The sequence below is a fragment of the Salvelinus namaycush genome, chromosome 4 (genome assembly GCF_016432855.1).
Source record: "Salvelinus namaycush isolate Seneca chromosome 4, SaNama_1.0, whole genome shotgun sequence".
Classification (NCBI taxonomy): Eukaryota; Metazoa; Chordata; class Actinopteri; order Salmoniformes; family Salmonidae; genus Salvelinus; species Salvelinus namaycush.
The window spans coordinates 46,169,838-46,191,274 of NC_052310.1; the positions used below are offsets into that span (position 1 = coordinate 46,169,838).

Consider the following 21,437-nt stretch of genomic DNA (forward strand, 5'->3'; position numbering starts at 1 on the left):
TCATTTGAAATTGGCATAGTCTGAGAAAATGTCAACAAAATCTTGAACCACTCTGTAGCAGAAGTCATATTGTTCCTGAAACAACAAACAAAACAAACATAAATCACTGAAATACATCATTGTCATTCTTTTGAAGATCATTTGAATGTATGTAATCTTTATACTGTATCTTTTAATTAATTTAGGCTACCATCATGCATTCAATCTCGATGATAGATATTGTATCCAAACATGGCAAACAATGTGTTGATGCTACGATAAGTCATACCTACCACAGTCTGAACCATGTGTGGTCTCTTCATGCGTAAGCTCTTGACTGTCTGAAACACGTCCAGTAGGCCCTCGGCTTTCACCCGCTCCAGAATATTACTCAGGGCGATGAATGTCCCAGTCCGACCCGCACCAGCACTGAGAAATAAACCCGGGACAGAATCATCATCATCTACAGCATCGACTAACTACCATTAGAGGGTATTGAAATGATGTGCTTAGAACTGAATGTGAATCAAAGGAGTATACTACATTACATACACCCTCAGGGTTCTACCAGTTCACTGTCATGCTGTTTGGGCTGCAATGAGAGCCAAAGCAATGCACTGATTTCACAACATTCAGGTAAGTTACACTACATGACTAAAAGTATGTGGACACCTCTACGTCGAAGATCTCATTCCAAAATCATGGGCATTAATATGGAATTGGTCGCCCCTGTGCTGCTATAACAGTCTCAACTCTTCTGGGAAGGCTTTCCACTAGATGTTGGAACATTGCTGCGGGGACTTGCTTCCCTTTCAGCCACAAGAGCATTAGTGAGGTCGGGCACTGATGTTGGGCGATTAAGCCTGGCTCGCAGTCGGAGTTCCAATACAACTCAAAGGTGTTCCATGGGGTTGAGGTCAGGGCTCATTGCAGGATCAGTTAAGTTCTTCCACACCGATCGACAAACCATTTCTGCAAGGACCTCACTTTGTGCATGGGGACAATGTCATGCTGAAACAGGAAAGGGCCTTCCCCAAACTGTTGCCAAGGCCTAAGGGGCCAAGTTCGAACCATGAAAAACAGCCCCAGACCATTATTCCTCCTCCACCAAACTTTACAGTTGGAAAGGTGGCATCCTATGACGGTGCCACGTTGAAAGTCACTGAGCTCTTCAGTAAAGCCATTCTGCTGCCAATGTGTGTCTATGGAGATTGCATGGCGTAATGCTTGATTTTAAATACCTGTCAGCAACGGGTGTGGTTGCAATAGCCAAATCCACTCATTTAAATAGGTGTCCGCATACTTTTGTATATATAGTGTATCTTGTTAGAGGTTGATACGAGATATCTCAAACAGTAGAGCTCCTAGATCTACACCTTCCTAGTCTCCCATTTCCCTAGTCATAGGGCTATACTGCAAACCTAACAGCTTACAGCGTCCTTTCCCATTTGTATTGAAAACAATTAGTTGGAGAAAAGGTGACCTTTGACTAATAGTACTAATAATCAGCCTCCCTTAAAGAGACACTAATCCAAACGGTAGCACTAATAAATCTGCTATCTCTCACTCTCTTTGGATTGAGTCCGTGCTTACAATGCCGGTGAGTGCGAGAGAGGAGAGAGGGCGATTGTAATGGGCAAGCACCCATTCCCAACGGATGAGAAAAAGCTTTAAAAAGCCCCTCTTTAGACAGGCCCTGATGAAGGAATACGAGAGAGTGATGACACCATTTCCTGTCGTTAGCTCATTCTATCAGATTAATCAAAGCGCGAGTCGTAAGAGATTTCACTTTGAGAGGTTTTAATTGACTGTGAATCAGTGGATTGGATCAATCCCAGTGGGCCGTGCTGCATGATAAGTACTTCACCTGGAGCTACGTATGTTCTGATCAGAGCTTTCACAGCAGTCTTTCACACAAGTAGTTATAAAGAGTTGGCCTGTAGAACAGTCTACAAAGGCTAAATGTACCATTTATTGAAACTGACATGCCCAAAATGGAAAAAAAGTAATCAATATTCTTTAAAACATAATTTTGTGTTTGGTATGATCCTAATGTGTTTTTAACCCCCTAGATTCTATTGACGCAGTACATAACAACAAAAATTGAAGTTACATAAAAAATATATATATCCCCATCAAAATCTGTCAGTTTAAGCTAGAGATATATCTTTTTTTTTTTTTTTGCATTGGATGTGTCTCAATCCACCGCATCTGCCAGTGCACTTCCACATCTTTGGTGAAAAGAAGTAGAGCTAGCACAAAAATGTTTGTAACATCCGAATGGTTTGACCTACAAACTATTATGACCACTCTATGCTCTATGACCCCTGAAGGTAACCTGTACCGGTTTTAAAAAACAAACGGAAGTATGATGGTAGTTTTGTGCCTACCCCAAAAAGGGGTTAAATATGTGTAAAAAAACAAATACATATATTTCCTGAGTTTTTTAATATACTTCAAAACCTTGTTTATTTATTATACATTTTTTGACTGTCCTTTTTGCTATTTATGAATGCGTTATTCAATGCATTTCTATGGGCTTTAGTAGTAAAGGCCAAAATCAATATTTTCTCAATCATTTTGGGATATTTTTTTTTATACCTAAAGGAGTGTAACTGACAGTTAGACTTACAGGTTATGTCGTTGTTTTGTGTTTGAATCGTTTACGTGTCCGCTGTGCGGGGAAATGATAAGACAAGCGGAACTACGTAGCTAATAACTGTTGTAACGGGGATTCTTATTGTAGCAACACACTTTTGGAGGGAAGGCAATCCCGCGCTGTGTTAGCTAAGTTCATGTCATCGGGTGTAGTTCATAAAGTTTGAAGAGTATATGTTAGGATGGTAACGTTATAATAATTAAGGTGAGTGAGAACTCAATGCTCTTCACGAGCAAGAGAGAAAGAAGAATCTTAGCCAGCTGTAAAACGTCTACAAGATTCCCAAATCCTGGTAGGCCCTGTCATCTGATAAGAGTTTTGCACCTACCTGCAACCTAAAGAAAATCTCCACATAAGGAAGCATCGTGAGGCAACATAAGGTCAAGACTAACAGGAAAGTCAGACACGCAAATACAAGTCAAGGTGTTTGAAGGTGGTCCTAGCCTTGTGAACAGCTAATAAGAGACTTTAAGATTACAATTCGTAAGGACTGGAGATAGTTGTGCATTTCAAGAGGCTGGTATTATGCATTTGTTCTTTCTATCTTATTAATGTATCGCTGGTATGTGTATTACTGGAAAAATATTCTTTGATACTTACTAAAAAATATATATATATAAAAAAAGGGATATATATATATAGTTACAAAACATTAAGGGTCAGCGTACACCTATTAATTCTATTTTCACCTGTAAGTTAATAGTGTAATTGTTTGGTAAGGTGTTTGTTCAAGCCTTTGTTACAAGCATTATACATGTTTATACCACGTACTAAGGTTTAAATTACAGTGAATTAGAGTATAAATTACCTACTCACTTATCCAAACCTTACCTAGAATTGATTTGATTTAGAATGTCAGAAAGAGGTAGTTTCACTAAAGGTGATAGAGATGGGGTAGGTCAAGTTGAGCAGCTGCAGCAACACCTCGCAAACTTCAAGCCTTCATCAGAACAAACAGAGCAGCAGGAAGAGGCCCAGACTGGTGTGGAGTCACTTCTGCCAGCGAATGATGATACAGAGGCTGCTAATGAGATATCACAACAAGAGCCACGAAAAGGAGAGAGGGTCCGCAGGTTAACTGAAAAGGGCAGAGAACTGCGCGACGAAAGGTGGAGACAGCTCGAACATCGTTTCAGGGTCAGCTATGAAAAGTGGAAGGCTCTGGTAAAGGAAGCAAAACAGTCACTGACAGGCTGTTGCTCTGAAGACCTACTAGAAGACCTCTTAAACAAGATCAGTCATACCTCTACAGAACTAAACCTTGTCTATGTAAATTTGCGTCAAATCGACATTCCCGACAACGATATAAGACGCAGAGTTGATACTTGTGAAGCAGTTACAATGTCTATTATCAAGACTGTAAGGTGTCATTTAAAAGGCAGGGAAGAAGGTCAAAGTAACCAGATAGAACTGAACTGGAAGGACAGCAATTCCTTGTGCGTGTCCGAACTCTCACATAAGTCAAGTCTCAACTATCAGCCCTCAAGTGCTTCCTCCCAGTCTCTAAGCAACTCAAAGCTCAACTCCAGACGCTCAAGCGTGTCATCTGTCAAGAGACAAGAGGCTGCGGCGGAAGTTGCTGCTAACCAAGCAGCTTTAGAAGTAATGGTTAAGCAAGAACGCCAACTAGAAGAGCTTCAGAGACTCGAAGATGAAGATAAGAAGAGGACAGCGGAGCAAGAAGCTGAGGCTGTGAAACGCAGCTTAGAAGAAGCTAGGCTGCGAGTCAAGTTAGAGGTAGAAAATGCTGCCAGACGAAGGACGCTAGAAGACAAGCGTAGAGAGTTAGAGCGCTTAGAAGTGCTCAAGAAACTAAATGCTGCCAAGGCGCGGATGCAAGTGTATGAGCAAGATGAAAACTCAGAGGACGAGAAGAGAGAACTACTCTCTAACTGCAAATCTGTGAAAGAAGTCATGCACAGAAGTGGGTCATTTCACAGTCTCTCACCACAACATGTTGTGACAAGCACACAACAAGAAGATGGCACCAAGACCATGTTCAGGTTACTAGCGGAATCAATCAGTGAAAGCCGCCTCCCCATACCAGAACCAGTAACATTCAATGGAGAACCACTCTCGTTCACTGACTGGAAGGTCTCTTTTCAGACTCTGATAGACAGGAAGAACATACCAGCAACTGAGAAGATATATTACTTAAGAAAATATGTCGGTGGGCCTGCCAAGAAAGCCATCGAAAGTTACTTTATGTTAGGAACAGAGTCAGCCTACCATGCTGCGTGGACCATTCTTGAAGAAAGGTACGGAAACAAATTCCTCATCGCCAAGTCCTTCAGAGATAAGCTCAATGCATGGCCTAAGATAGGATCCAAGGACAGTCTTGAACTTAGAGACCTTGTAGACTTTCTTCGCAGCTGTGAGGCTGCTATGTCTCAGAATAAGGGCCTGGAGGTGCTTAATGACTGTAATGAAAACCAAAAGATCCTCGCTAAACTTCCAGATTGGCTAACTTCAAGATGGAATAGAAAGGTCGTAGACATCTTAGAAGAAACTGAGACCTTTCCAAGCTTCAGTCAGTTTGTGAAGTTTCTCACGAGAGAAGCAAAGATCGCTTGCAATCCTGTAACATCCCTTCATGCTTTGCAATCAAGCGAAGATGGAAAACCTAAGACACCAAGGATTCAAAGCCCCGGAGCAAGGGTGTTAGCAACTAACTCTGATGAGAAAGATACTGTTACTAGTTGTGTCTTCTGTGAGAAGTCAGGTCACAGTCTCCACAAATGCTGTAAGTTCATGGATAAGCCCACCACAGAGCGACAAAAGTTTGTTCAAGAGAATAAATTGTGCTTTGGCTGTTTAAGGCCTGGGCATCACTCGAAAGATTGTGATAACAGGAACACCTGCGACACGTGTCAGAGGAGGCATCCATCCTGCCTGCACGAAGATCGTACTAAAGAAAGGTTAAGGGATAGGAAGACAGAGCCCCCACAAGATAAGGGGACAAGAGCGTCAAGTGAGGCCATATCCAACAGAGTCGTAAGGGACATTAACAACACTCACACCTCCACAATCATTCCAGTATGGGTGTCAACCACAAGCGAGCCAGATCGTGAAGTTCTTGTGTATGCACTTCTTGACACCCAGAGCGACACCACCTTTATCCTTGAAGAGACAACAAACGCTCTCAATACAAGGAAGGAGCCAGTCCAACTGAAACTCTCTACAATGGCTTCAAGGAATACCATTGTGCCCTGCCAGAAGCTGTCTGGTTTGCAGGTTAGAGGGTTTTACTTGGAGAAGAAAATCCCTCTGCCAACGACTTACTCGAGAGAGTTTATTCCTGCAAACAGAGATCATATTCCTACTCCAGAGACTGCAAGAGCATGGTCTCATCTTGAACACATTGCAGAGGAGATTGCTCCTCAACAGAGCTGTGATGTCGGTCTCTTAATTGGCTACAACTGCTCCCAGGCTCTCCTTCCAAGAGAAATTGTGTCTGGTAAGGAAAATCAGCCTTTTGCTCAGAGAACAGACCTTGGCTGGAGCATAGTCGGCTATGGAAACCCATGTATCGACCATGGCGACGCTATTGGAGTGAGTCATCGGGTTATCGTTAGACAGGTGATGCCAAGCCTTCAATCTTCTTCCAACGTCACAAATCAAGTACACTATGTTAGTAGAACACGCGTAAGAGAGGTAATCACAGCACTGGACATTATCAAGACGCTTGAATCCGACTTCAACGAGAGAACTGCAGAAGAGGACCTCATATCTCAAGAGGATATCCGGTTCCTGACAAAAATGAAAGCGGGAATCAGACGCAAGGACAATGGACATTATGAGATGCCGCTGCCGTTTAAGGAAGAAAGACCCAACCTGCCGAACAATAAAACATATGCAGTTCACCATCTCAAGTGCCTGGAAAGGAGGCCTGGATATGGCTCTGGGTGAACCACACATGGAGAGAGCGCTTGGTGTACTGTGGTGTGTCGCATCAGACGAGATCCAGTTTAGAGTAGTTGTCAAGGAACGCCCACTCACAAGAAGAGGAGTATTGTCTACAGTAGCCTCTGTATATGATCCGCTTGGGTTTGTGGCACCCTTTGTCCTGGCAGGGAAGCAGATCGTGCAGCAGATGTGTCGTGACAAGATCGACTGGGATGACCCCCTTCCAGATGACCTACGTTCCCAGTGGGAATTCTGGCTCCAATGTCTACAAATCTTGTCTGAAGTAAGGATTCAACGAGGCTACTTGCCATCAAGTTTCAAGGAGGTGCAGAGTTATGAGCTCCATCACTTCTCCGACGCTAGTACATCAGGTTATGGAGAGTGCTCATACCTCAGAACAATCAACACAGACAAATGGAATAAAGACAGAAGAAACGCAAGGATTAATGACATTGTCATCTTGCAAGATGATACTGCACCACGCAACCAGTGGAAATTGGCAAAAGTTACAGAAGTGTACCCGAGACAGGATGGCCGGGTGAGAAGATTCAAGTTACTGATCAGCGACTCCTGGATGAGAGAGGTAAACGCATCACCAAACCCACCTATCTGGAGAGGCCCATCCATAAGACAGTCCTGGAAGCCGATCAAGAAACCTGCAGACCCCTTTCACAGAAATCACCGGTGAGTGTAACTGACAGTTAGACTTACAGGTTATGTCGTTGTTTTGTGTTTGAATCGTTTACGTGTCCGCTGTGCGGGGAAATGATAAGACAAGCGGAACTACGTAGCTAATAACTGTTGTAACGGGGATTCTTATTGTAGCAACACACTTTTGGAGGGAAGGCAATCCCGCGCTGTGTTAGCTAAGTTCATGTCATCGGGTGTAGTTCATAAAGTTTGAAGAGTATATGTTAGGATGGTAACGTTATAATAATTAAGGATGAAGCGTGAATTCATGCCAGGAATAATAAGTGTGAAGTTTGATTTCCTCCCTTCTGTAATAAGCAGCCAATGAGGTATTTTTCCTTTATTCATGTGTTTAATCTAATACTGTTATAGCGCCGGCTAAACTGTTTATGTATGTAAGCACTTCAGAGTTATACCAAGCTAATAAGTCACTCGTAAGATAAGGTTGTAAGAGTATGCTTAACTGTATTTTTCATTTACTTTATAGTTCTCACGGAAGGTGATAATTCTGACTAAATCTACAGAATAAAGCCGCCAGTTAAAATCAAGGAACGGTTGTGCTCGTGGTTACTGGAGGGAGCTACAAGGAGTCCTTAAAATTCAAAATCCAATAGCTAAATGATCCATAGAATAACCATCTGAAAGAAAAAAAAATCTTATTTCAGCTTTGCAGCCCCCAGCCCCCCACCCCCCTCAACGTCTTACGCTCTACAGAATTAAAAGGGCAGTAGTAATGAGTGTTTTGGGCTACCAGATTTGGTGTGTGTGTACAGTACATGTACCTTACCTGCAATGTACTATGATAGGGTGGTTTCCAGACTGCTGTTGCTGTCTCTGCACTGAAGCAATGATGTCGATCATTCCCTTTTCCTCTGCCGGTATTCCGATCTCAGGCCAGCCGTGGAAATGAAAGTGTCTGACGTGCCTTGACTGTTTTTCCTGGTGATGGGAAACATATGTGATTCATCATTACATACATTTGTATACCTGGTAACAATAAAAATAAACCTAACATGAACTTGACCTAATTCACTTCAAGATAAGACACACATTTAGATAACAGAATGCCATTGATTAGAGGACCAAACCCAGTGATCCTCAAGGACAAAAATAAAGATCACAAAGAATATATTTAAAATACATCCATATAGGGTAGTTCGCGTAAATGCTTGTTTATGTAAAGGAAACTCACTGGTCCATATGTGAGCACCATGTCCTTCAGAGTGAAAGTGTCACATAGGGCATCCCCCTTCAGCTCCAAAGTATAGTCTCCAAATGTCGCAGTGCCCTCTGCTGGCCAGTACTGGAAACATTTGTCCTGGGGAAAGTGACAGATACATGTCAGGCAGGGGTGTCAAACATAAAGCCCACAGGTGGGAAAAACAACCTACATCTACATTGAAATTACTAATAACAAATCGCAACTGTGTAGAAATTATAATGGTTGAAAATAAAATATAATGAAAATGGATCTACATTTATAGTCTCTCTGTTCAGCTTAATACACATTTCCGAAATTAAAGCTATACAGTCAGGGCACATTGAAAATACAGAAAAACGATGGATAGAAATGTCTTTGCTCATTTTGATGACAAGGAATGTTTGAGTGGACTTCCAGACCACTGAAGTGGTCCCACGGAGCAAAATGTATTTGACACTCCTGATATAAGGCAATTCTACATGGACATTTCTGTAGAAGCTCAAGACTACAGAACATTTTAACCCCCCCAAAATTCTAAGATAAATAAATATGTTGTGTATCACCATTAGAGGCAGCTAACTAGCAACGCGCATGCCTAGCCCACCTGAGGATCTCTATTTCCTGTATTTGAGGGGTGCAAAATCGATTTGTCAATTAAATCTTGTTGGATTGATTGCTTTAATTTTACACTGTTGGCTCTTTCCCACTCTTGCTTGTGCCCCCCCCCCCCCCCCCATTAACATTAAGACCTCGGAAACATTTGAAATGACCTGTTAAACACATTCTAGTAATGGCTGAAATGGGCTCAATGGAATACAATGGTTTTCCGTTGCATCTAGTGGTGTTGATTTTTTGAGCAAATGAAAAAGTAAACATTTAATAAAGTTTACATTTTTACAAATTAGATGCGCTGAAATTAAAGCAATTACAGGATATGAACACTCGGATTATAGTGATACTGATCTCTCAAACAATGTAAAGCAGGGGTCTCCAACCTTATCTAGCAAGAGAGCTACTTCAAAAAATATATATATGCTAATTCTAGCTTTTAAATAGGCACATTATTCTCTTCTCCTCTCCCCTGCAACTCTCCCCCAGGTCCTTAACGCACAAAAGAAAGTAGTGCACTATATTTTATAAACAACTGTAAGGGGGGGGCCCTATACAATTCTAAAAATATATTTTCCCAAATGATGTCTCCATTTTGTTTTTCACTCTTAAAATTACAATTGTTCATAGAGAAACAACAAAATTGGATGTTCTGAGTCCATGTCAATTCTTAAATCACATCGACATGTTGGAGACCCCTGATGTAAAGTATGCATAGATAGGTGTAATCTACAGCCAAGCATTTTGTTTTTAAATCACGTGGGTATCCTTCTCTACACACTTATTAAATTATGCAAAGGAATGTGACAACAACAGTAATTCATAATTAATGAGGCAGTATAGACAGCGCAGGTTAGCACTGCGTAGGCCTAAACAGAGGAAGTCTTTGGTGGTTGCAAACCTGTTATATAATGTATGCAAATACACCCAGTATATACAGTACATGCAAATGAGGCACATATAATTCATTTTAAAAATACCTGATATACTAAGAAAATGTATATTAGAAAAAAAAGGTGACAATTTACAATGAGTTGAATTCCTGAATTCAACCAAAATGCCTGAACTCCATTCATTATTTGTCTGTGCCAGTACAATGTGTTATGTGCTATAATTCCGTTAATATAAGATGGATTTTAAAAACGTAAAAAGTTCAGAGGATCTTCATCCATTGTCCAACTGCAGCATTCATCAGAATTGTATTTTAAACCTTTTAACAATTTTGATGACTGTTGCTAAAATAACAGCTGTTATTTACTGATTAGGCTGTAGTTAGCTCTTGCCACAGTGGGGTCCGTACCTGTTCCCTCTCCTTGAGTTCAGTGAGCATGACAATAGAGTGACACCTGTACTCCCACACCATCCTCCAGAAGTCCTCCACCGTGTGGGACAGAGGACCTTGGGTAGCGATGAAGTAGTCCTTCTGTCTGTAGCCCTGGAAAAGAAAACCCATACTGTTCAGGGCATCATATACGTAAAGACATAAACGGCTCTGGAGAAAGTTAAATGTGCTTCTAAATACTTACATCAATAAATGATGCATTGATGTAGTCCGTGAACTCTTGGCCCCTTTTCATTGACAATATAACCCGGTTGAAGTCATCTGTGGTCAAGCAAAAACCTTAACAACTTCATTTATTTCCAACAATAGTTCAACTACTTGTGTCGTTGGTGTCATTTAACTACAGTATATTAATTCCAAAAACTAAGACTACTTCAAAGGTGTAACTTGGCAAAGTTTTTAGGCCTAAAATGATTTAATATCAAGCATCAATACAACACTAAGAGTTTGATGGTGGTAGCGTTGTAATGTATTATGGAACAGTGAAGAGTGTCAGAATATTCCTTACATGGAATGATCTGAAGAACACGGTTCTTCTTCATGTTGGCAGGAAGGTTTCCGGTCCTCATGTTCTCCTTCATTATGCGTACATTGGTCAGTTTCTGAGGAGAGGACATGGAGTGAAATTAGGACTACTTAAGAGAGATGGCTACCCTCATTTGAATGTGGCTATAAATGTGAGACAATTTAGGAAAGCAGATATACAGTAAGTGTTTGACTGGCCCTTACCCTGAACTCTTCTTCTAGGCCCAGCCTTTCGAGGGGTGCTCTGGTATTGTGGAGCTTCTGCAGGTGACCTTCCAGAGAGGACACATCCAGCTCTGTGTCACCATACAGATAATACTCCAACAGAGCCTGATAGATGAATGAGTACTGCATCTGAAATACAGACAGAGTGAGAAATGGGGTGAAAGAGGCATCTTTGCATGTTTGTACTGCAGGATTACATTGAAATGTCAGGAAACACTTTTACATCAGTCTGGACGAGTTGAGAGCGCTGCTCCCGTATTCTGGTCACAAACCCAAAGACATCCAGCCTCTGCTCTACATGCATCATGTCAATCATGGCGTCTATGACGATAAACGTTCCAGTCCTTCCTACGCCAGCACTGAGGAAAGACAAGACACAGGACAGAAGAGTGACCCTGACATTGTCATAGAACTCTGAGGTAAGTTAGATGATGCAATTGAAAGCTAATGCACTGTATTTCTGTGGCTCAGTTTGCAACAGGATTCTTGATTGTGGTATGGCCTAAAATGTGCTAAATTGCAACATGTCCATAAGAAATATTCTAAAAAGCCACATGTCTACAAGCCAACAACATCCACAGTGTTTGAAGGGCCAGTCACACAGACAGCAGTCTGGGATACCAGCTAAGGGTGATGGAAACCAATCGATGAGGCCCATTCAGGAAGCAAAGCCCCAGTGCAAACACCTGCTTCAACAGTTGTTCCTGCAAGTGTCTGACTTCAGAGGTGTAGTCAGAGGCAACATGCCCATAGGGGGAAGGTTTGAGTTTATTTTATTTTTACAGGGACAGTGCACATTAATCAACGTTTCAGTAAAAGTGCCGGTTTTAGCCAGCCGGCTAATTTTCAACCGCAGTCCCTGGGCAGGTTATTAAAAACAATTACAATATAGACAATAGCAGCATGGAACAAGACGTAGCATACAGACAGAGCAACATAGAACAAAAAGCAGCAAGACAAAATTCATAAAAGCAACAAAGTGTTTCCACACCTCACAAGTTACAGACAACAGACATGGAAAGCGGCAACACACAGCTAGGGACCATGTTCACAAATCTGATTGACCTTTAGCCATGTCTTCAAGCATTTTGTGAAAGTGTGATATGTGGTGCAGTTATGTGTGTCTGATGGCAGTGTATTCCAGACATGGGAAGCTCTCACAGAGAAAGCGGATTTACTAAAGGTGCTTTTCCTTAGGGGAACTATACAGTCACCTCTCATGGCAGACCTTGTAGATCTGCTGCCATATGTTTGGGTTTTCTGTTTAACAAAAATACTGAGTGGAGGGGGAGCCAAGCCATTTAGGATCTTGAATACAAGACATGCGTCGGTGTATTGCACAAGATTTTCCCAACTCAGGAGCTCATGCTTTCTGAGGATGTGACAGTGATGATGGCTATTGGGCTTCCTATCAAGCACTTTGAGAGCCTGTTTGTAGACAGACTGAATAGGTCTTACTGTTGTACAGCAAGCTTGGGCCCAACTAGTCAAGCAGTATGTTAAGTGAGGGAGTATCATAGATTTGAAGTACAGTTTTGCTACCTCTGTAGTCAAACAATTTCGTATAAATCGGAAATTAGCTAGGTTGAATTTGGTTATTTGAATTACCTTTTTCACATGCTTTTTAAAAGAGAGGTTGGAATCAAGTATGATGCCAAGGTACTTAAAATCAGATACCACCTGGAGCTTCTCCCCTGACACATAGACATCTGGCTCAGTAGCATCTGTTGCCCTCTTTGTGAAGAACATGCAAACAGTTTTTTTCACATTGAGATGCAAACACGAGTCACTGAGCCACTTTGTAACCTGGACCATTACAGTAGTGAGTTCTTGTGCAGCTTGTTGTTTGCTCTTTGCATGCACATATATCACTGTATCATCTGCATACATTTGAACTTCAGACCCAGTACAGACAGAAGGCAGATCATTAATGTACAGGCTGAACAGGAGGGGCCCCAGTATTGACCCTTGGGGCACACCCACATCATAGCTAAGAGTGGGCGACAGCTCATTGCTCACTCTGACACACTGAGTTCTGCCTTCAAGGTATGATTTCATCCATCTCAAGGCATCGGGGGAAAAGTTGAACTTGGACAATTTTGTGATGAGAATCTCATGGTTAACAGTATCAAAAGCCTTCCTTAGGTCCAGAAACACAGCCCCAACAACGCCCCCTTTGTCCATCTTGGACTTCACATTTTCCAGAAGAAAGCAGTTGGCCGTTTCTGTGGAGTGTTTCGCTCTGAAGCCAAACTGCATGGAATGTAATGTGAAGGGGCTGTTGTTGAGGTGGGCAATCAGTTGTTCTGCTACACACTTTTCAACAACCTTTGACACCACAGGTAGTATACTAATGGGCCTGTAGTTACTCACGTCAGCAGGGTCGCCTGATTTAAAGATGGCCGTTATTATGGCCGACTTCCATACCCTTGGAAACACCCCGAGACCAATAGATGTGTTGGTGACCTTAGTAATGGGGCCAATGAGTGACTCTTTGTAGTTTTTAAGAAAGGTAGAGTCCATCCCAAACACATCTTTGGCTTTAGAGTTCTTTAGTGAGCTAATCACCTTGTCCACCTTTGACTCAGAAACCTCCCTTATGATGAAGACAGGTTGAGCATCATTTACTAGCACTGAGCCCAAGAAACCAGTGGAGGGGTTCTGTGTCAGTACCCTGACAGAGTCACTAAAGTAGGAATTGAAGGCTATTGCTATTTCGACTGCATCCTGTGTTAGATTGTTATTCACCATGATTTCTAGTCTTTTTGCAGTGTTACTATGGTTACTAAGGTGCCCCCTCAGATTTGTTCTGTTTAAAAAAAATACTTATGTGTAAAGTACAAGTCAAAATTTTGTACACACCTACTCATTCAAGTATTTTTACTATTTTCTACATTGTAGAATCATTTGTTTTTCAACAGGACAATAACCAAACACACCTCCAGGCTGAGTAAGGTCTACTTGACCAAAAAGGAGCGTGATGGAGTGCTGCATCAGATGACCTGGCCTCCACAATCACCCGACCTCAACCCAATTGAGATGGCTTGGGATGAGTTGGACAGCAGAGTGAAGGAAAAGCAGCCAACAAGTGCTCAGCATTTGTGCAAACTCCTTCAAGGCTGTTGGAAAAGCATTCCTCATGAAGCTGATTGAGAGAATGCCAAGAGTGTGCAAAACTGTCATCAAGGCAAAGGGTGGCTACTTCGAAGAATCTCAAATAACACATATTTTAATATGTTTAACACTTTTTTGGTAACTACATTATTCCATGTGTGTTATTTCATAGTTTAAGTCTTCACTATTATTCTACAAAGTAGAAAATCTTTCAAAGATAATTCGTAAAATGAATGAACATGCACCTGTGGAATGGTCGTGAAGACACTAACAGCTTACAGACAGTAGGCAATTAAGGTCACAGTTATGAAAACTTAGGACACTAAAGAGGCCTTTCTACTGACTCTGAAAAACACCAAAAGAAAGATGCCCAGGGTCCCTGCTCATCTGCATGAACGAGCCTTAGACATGCTGCGAGGAGGCATGAGGACTGCAGATGTGGCCAGGGCAATAAATTGCAATGTCCGTACTGTGAGACGCCTAAGACAGCGGTACTGGGAGACAGGACGGACAGCTGATCGTCCTCGCAGTGGCAGAACACGTGTAACAACACCTGCACAGGATCGGTGAATCCGAAAAGGTACAGGATGGCAACAACAACTTTCCGAGTTACACCAGGAACGCACAATCCCTCCATCAGTGCTCAGACTGTCCACAATAGGCTGAGAGAGGTTGGACTGAGGGCTTGTAGGCCTGTTGTCTGGTGAGGACCGCCTTACATCACCGGCAACAACGTCGCCAATGTGCACAAACCCACCGTCGCTGGACCAGACAGGACTGGCAAAAAGTGCTCTTCACTGACGAGTCGCGGATTTGTCTCACCAGGGGTGATGGTCGGATTCACGTTTATCGTCGAAGGAATGAGCGTTACACCGAGGCCTGTACTCTGGAGCGGGATCGATTTGGAGGTGGAGGGTCCGTCATGGTATGGGGCGGTGTGTCACGGCATCATCGGACTGAGCTTGTTGTCATTGCAGGCAATCTCAACGCTGTGAATTACAGGGAAGACATCCTCCTCCTTCATGTGGTACACTTCCTGCAGGCACATCCTGCGCACTTCAGCAGTCCCGTTCTGTGAGCTTGTGTGACCTAACACTCCATGGCTGAGCCATTGTTGCGTCTAGACTTTTCCACTTCACAATAACAGCACTTACAGTTGACCGGGGCAGCTGCAGCAGGGCAGAAATTTGACAAACTGACGAACTTGTTTGAAAGGTAGCATCCTATGACGGTGCCACGTTGAAAGTCACTGAGCTCTTCAGTACGGACCATTCAACGCCCAATGTTTGTATGGCGGTGTGCTAGATTTTATACACAACGAGTGTGGTTGAAATAGCAGAATCCACTAATTTAAAGTGGTGTCAACATATTTTTGGCCATGTATACTTTTAGCCAATATATATATATATATATATATATATATATATATATATATATATATATATATACACACACACAGTTGAAGTCGGAAGTTTACATACACTTAGGTTGGCGTCATTAAAACTCGTTTTTCAACCACTCCACAATTTTCATGTTAACAAACTATAGTTTTGGCAAGTTGGTTAGGACATCTACTTTGTGCATGACACAAGTAATTTTCCCAACAATTGTTTAAAGACAGATTATTTCACTTATAATTCACTGTATCACAATTCCAGTGGGTCAGAAGTTTACATACACTAAGTTGACTGTGCCTTTTAACAGCTTGGAAAATTCCAGAGAATTAAGTCATGTCTTTAGAAGCTTCTGATAGGCTAATTGACATCATTTGAGTCAATTGGAGGTGTACCTGTGGATGTATTTCAAGGCCTACCTTCAAACTCAGTGCCTCTTTGCTTGATATCATGGGAAAATCTAAAGAAATCAGCCAAGACCTCAGACCTCAGTCTGGGAGCAATTTCCAAATGCATGAAGGTACCATGTTCATCTGTACAAACAATAGTACGCAAGTATAAACACCATGGGACCACACAGCCGTCATACCGCTCAGGAAGGAGATGCCTTCTGTCTCCTAGAGATGAATGTATTTTGGTGCGAAAAGTGCAAATCAATCCCAGAACAACAGCAAAGGACCTTGTGAAGATGCTGGAGGAAACAGGTACAAAAGTATCTATATCCACAGTAAAACGAGACCTATATTGACATAACCTGAAAGGCCGCTCAGCAAGGAAGATGCCACTGCTCCAGAACTGCCATAAAAAAGCCAGACTACGGTTTGCAACTGCACACGGGGACAAAGATGGTAATTTTTTGGAGAAATGTCCTCTGGTCTGATGAAACAAAAATAGAACTGTTTGGCCATAATGACCATCATTATGTTTGGAGGAAAAAGGGGGATGCTTGCAAGCCGAAGAACACCATCCAAATAGTGTAGCACGGGGGTGGCAGCATCATGTTGTGGGGGTGTTTTGTTGCAGCAGGGACTGGTGCACTTCACAAAATAGATGGCATCATGAGGAAAGGAAATTATATGGATATATTGAAGAAACATCTCAAGACATCAGTCAGGAAGTTAAAGCTTGGTCACAAATGGGTCTTCCAAATGGACAATGACCCCAACCATACTTCCAAAGTTGTGGAAAAATGGCTTAAGGACAACAAAGTCAAGGTATTGGAGTGGCCATCACAAAGCCCTGACCTCAATCCCATAGAAAATATGTGGGCAGAACTGAAAAAATGATGTGCGAGCAAGGAGGCCAACAAACCTGCATCAGTTACACCAGCTCTGTCAGGAGAAATGGGCCAAAATTCACCCACCTTAATGTGGGAAGCTTGTGGAAGGCTACCCAAAACGTTTGACCCAAGTTAAACAATTTAAAGGCAATGCTTCCAAATACTAACTGAGTGTATGTAAACTTCTGACCCACTGGGAATGTGATGAAAGAAATAAAAGCTGAAATAAATCATTCTCTCTACTATTATTCTGACATTTCATATTCTTAAAATAAAGTGGTGATCCTAACTGACCTAAGACATGGAATTTTTACAAGGATTAAATGTCAGGAATTGTGAAAAACTGAGTTTAAATGTATTTGGCTAAGGTGTATGTAAACTTCGGACTTCAACTGAATATAGTAATATTACTATCCAACCAGCAATTTTATGAAGTTGGCTTTATCTAGCCCAGATAGGTTCCCAATCCACCAACTGCATAACTAGCTACCAAGAAGTCATTTCAGGCTATCAAGTTAGAGTAGCTAGCTTGTCAAACTATCTTAGCTGGCATGCCTGCTGGCAATGTTGGTAGACCTTAAAAAAGCAAGCAAATCTAAATGTACTGTATAAGACTCACATTCCGTTCAATCTTTTACTCAGATTTTATCAAAAAGATGCAGAGAAGCATATTTAGTTTCTTAAAAAAAAAGAACCACCAGTCAGGAGGATACAGACAGCTCAAGAGGTATGCTTACTGTAGACATGCAGAAAAATATACATAGAATCAAGCATAATGATTATGGCTCTAGATTGCAGGAAAATGCTGTTTCAGGTGTTTAAATAATGCACAATTCTCCAACTGACCCCCCCTGCCATCCTCACGTATCGTGTGCCCCCTTAGATCGTTCATGATGCCTTTTGGTAAGGTAGTTTCATATGACATGACACAGGCATTGAAATTCCAGCCATACCAGTTCTAAATAAAGCATATTTTTAGTAAACGATTTTACACTATAATCTTGTTAATTTATACATATCATACCGTTTATATTAATCACTATAGCCTTCATTTAGTACAGCCTGTATATATGAATTTCCAGTTACAATCCCCAGTCTCCTCCCCTGGTTCAGTACCTGCAGTGCACCACGATGGGTCCTGCATAGGACGGGTTGACCGTCTTCACCTTCTTCAGGAACTTGAGCATGCCGATGGGGGAGAAGGGCACCCCAAAATCTGGCCAGTTGGTGAAGTGGAGCTGGGTGACCATGCAGGGGCCCCTGGGGCCGTCACTCCCCTGCTGTTTACAACAGGAAAACACATAAATAATTTAGATAATAAACTGCAAATTGTCACACTCTGATCTATTTCACCTGTCTTGTGCTTGTCTCCACCCCCCTCCAGGTGTCGCTCATTTTCCCCATTATCCCCTGTGCATTTATACCTGTGTTTTCTGTTTGGCTGTTGCCAGTTCGTCTTGTCTCGTCAAGCCTACCAGCGTGGTTTTTCCCGTACTCCTGTTCTCTCTAGTCCGTTTTCTAGTTCTTCCGGTTTTGACCATTCTACCTGCCCTGACCCTGCCTGCCATTCTGTACATTACTGACTCTGCCCTGGATTACTGACCAAAACAGGGTTTGCCTGCACCCTGTTTTGTAATAAACATCTATGATTCGAACTGTCTGCATCTGGGTCTTATCCTGAGTCCTGATAGTAAATACCTGGTCACAGTCTCACACAGCATCATGTTTTCTAAGTGAGGGATCATACGCAGGGTTGTCATGTAGGCACATACAATGACACTTACATATTGTACACAGAACTTGCGCATGGTGTAGTCCACCAGTACAGTAAAGTCCTCTGCTGCCACCCTCACGTTCCCATACATCCAACAGCCCTGGTCTGGCCAGTACTGGTAACACTTATCCTGAAGAGAGGCGAAATGGACATTCAGCAAAGCAACAATGACAAAATAGACACTATTTGAATAGTTTCACCAATGTGAATGGCAGAGACTTTTATGGGGACTAATATTACTGACCAGGTGATAGAGTTGCCAGAAGTGATAGTCTGTCAGTCAATAAGTGAATCACTCTGATGTTCTAGACCATTAATGAGACTCTCAGACTAATTATAATCAGGCCTTGGGATGACTTTATCAACAAATTGTTTAGTGCCGCTAAACCCTCTGTTTTGTTATTTATTGATCAGCCCCTTGAGGTTCAATGGAATGTGATGCCAAGTCATTTGGGGTGACATATTGTATGGATTGGAAATGTAAGGAAAGGGTCAAATAAATTATACCCATGACCTTGAGGTGTGAGAAGACAAGAAGGGGCCTAGCAAAGGCCCTTTAGAACATCTAAGGATGTTGAACTGTCAAATCATTCCACAAGAGATCCCATTAGCAAATCTGAAGATATTCTTTACTGGTTGTATAAGCAGATAAGGGAGCAGTCAAACCTCTTTTCTCTCTTTCAGGTTAGTGAGCATCACTATAGTAGCAGTCTTCTGTTCCCAGACCATCCGCCAAAAGTCTGCCACAGTGTCGTGCATTGGGCCTTTGGAAAAGAGAGAGTGACACGCTTACCACACACGTAAGAAGACATACTGTAGATATAAAGTAGGCATAGTGTGCTGGAAAATAGCATATGCTTACATAAAAGAGTTAATTGAAAAAAATGAATCCTCTAGTAGTACAGTATTTTGCACAATAATGTTGCACATAGCTTATTTACCTTGAGCTGCAATGAATTTGTTCTTCTCTTTATAACCCTGGTGAAAAATAAAATATGTATTTGGCAAGTTACAGTAGTTATTAGACTGTAATGAGAAAGGAAGTAACACTGGATGCATTGAAATGATTTATAATAGGATGGAACGAAATACATAGTAAATATAACTCACATCTATGTATGAGGCATTTATGTAGTCCGTACAAGAATAACCATCGATTTGAGTTAACAACACTCTGGAATGGTCATCTGTTGAAAATGTCAAAAGAGACAAAATTGTACTAGGAAAATAGGTATCCTATTGATAATTATTTCATTACATGTTATAATGTTATTTGTATCTCTCTTAAGTGGCTTTAATGGTTGCAAAATGTATTCCCATAACAATTCCCTCACTCACATGGTAGGATGTTTGGATATCTGTTCTTGTCCCTGTTGATCACCCTGCTAGCCTCCTCAAAGGAGCTGTGCTGGTAGCCACAGGGCAGTGACTACACAAACACAACACAAACACAGGGGGTCAAACTATGAAGCCATTAATGAAGCCCTCATACATGCAGCATAATATGTAACAACTATAAACTCTACATGACATTATTAGCATTAACAAATGAAGGTATCACACTACTGTGACTACTATGTGTTGTATGAAAAGGAGCCCACATTGAACTCCTCTCTGAAAAGCTTGCAGTCGTCTGCCGAGCATATCCGGAACTGGTCTTCTAGCGAGTCCAGGGGGATGGGGAAGTAACGCTTGGATGGAGATGGGGATCGTGGGAGGAGGACCACTGTCTGCTCTCCTGTGTAAAAAAATTAAATACATGTAAACATCAATGTTTTTACATTCAGTACAATAATTGTGATATAACTGAAATAATAGTTATGCATTTTTCTTTTAAAGGGGAAAAGTAGATGACCTAATAACACATGTGATGAGGTGAACATAAGGAGGGTGAAATCATACAGGGATTCATAAAAACAACTGACTGGGTCTTCAACTCTCACTCACACTTGCTAAACATTGTACTTTACATGTGAAAGTTACATTATAACTTACAATAACACACCTCACCATCGCAGGACAGAACATCCTTCTCTCCCCCTCACACGGAACCCAAACCGGCTGCGCGCGTGCGCCATCGTGCATAAATGTATTTTGTCCCCCCACACCAAACGCGATCATGACACGCAGGTTAAAATATCAAAACAAACTCTGAACCAATCATATTAATTTGGGGACAGGTCGAAAAGCATTAAACATTTATGGCAATTTAGCTAGCTAGCTTGCACTTGCTAGCTAATTTGTCCTATTTAGCTAGCTTGCTGTTGCTAGTTAATTTGTCCTGGGATATAAACATTGAGTTGTTATTTTACCTGAAATGCACAAGGTCCTCTACTCCACCAATTAATCAACACATAAAATGGTCAACCGAATCGTTTCTTGTCATCTCTCCTCCTTCCAGGCTTTTTCTTCTCTTGACTTTATATTACGATTGGCAACTTTCATAAATTACGTGCATTATCGCCACCGACCTATTTCTTCTTTCAGTCCCCCACGTGGGTATAACCAATGAGGAGATGGCACGTGGGTACCTGCTTCTATAAACCTATGAGGAGATGGGAGAGACAGGACTTGCAGCGCGATCTGCGTCAGAAATAGAACTGACTTCTATTTTAGTCCTTGGCAACGCAGACGCTCGTTGGCGTGCGCGAGCAGTGTGGGTGCAATAATTGAATAATATAGATTTCTACATTTATTTTGCAACGCTCGCCCACGCGACGCGAGCGGTGTAGTCAGCCTG

General features: G+C 41.9%; 1 protein-coding gene across 1 annotated transcript in view; it reads right to left on the bottom strand.

Moving 5' to 3' along the window:
* Positions 1-21,437, bottom strand: part of LOC120045893 (receptor-type tyrosine-protein phosphatase epsilon-like) — a 126,716-nt gene continuing 105,279 nt past the window's right edge. The window contains exons 7-22 of the mRNA XM_038990821.1: positions 20,299-20,435; positions 20,036-20,126; positions 19,808-19,884; positions 19,639-19,675; positions 19,364-19,461; positions 18,708-18,827; positions 18,040-18,203; positions 11,360-11,495; positions 11,116-11,265; positions 10,895-10,988; positions 10,571-10,647; positions 10,345-10,479; positions 8,427-8,552; positions 8,022-8,173; positions 273-408; positions 1-75 (exon numbers count right to left, since the gene is read on the bottom strand). Of these exons, the coding sequence (XP_038846749.1) occupies positions 1-75; positions 273-408; positions 8,022-8,173; positions 8,427-8,552; positions 10,345-10,479; positions 10,571-10,647; positions 10,895-10,988; positions 11,116-11,265; positions 11,360-11,495; positions 18,040-18,203; positions 18,708-18,827; positions 19,364-19,461; positions 19,639-19,675; positions 19,808-19,884; positions 20,036-20,126; positions 20,299-20,435 (1,805 nt within the window). The remainder of the gene's footprint in view (positions 76-272; positions 409-8,021; positions 8,174-8,426; positions 8,553-10,344; positions 10,480-10,570; positions 10,648-10,894; positions 10,989-11,115; positions 11,266-11,359; positions 11,496-18,039; positions 18,204-18,707; positions 18,828-19,363; positions 19,462-19,638; positions 19,676-19,807; positions 19,885-20,035; positions 20,127-20,298; positions 20,436-21,437) is intronic.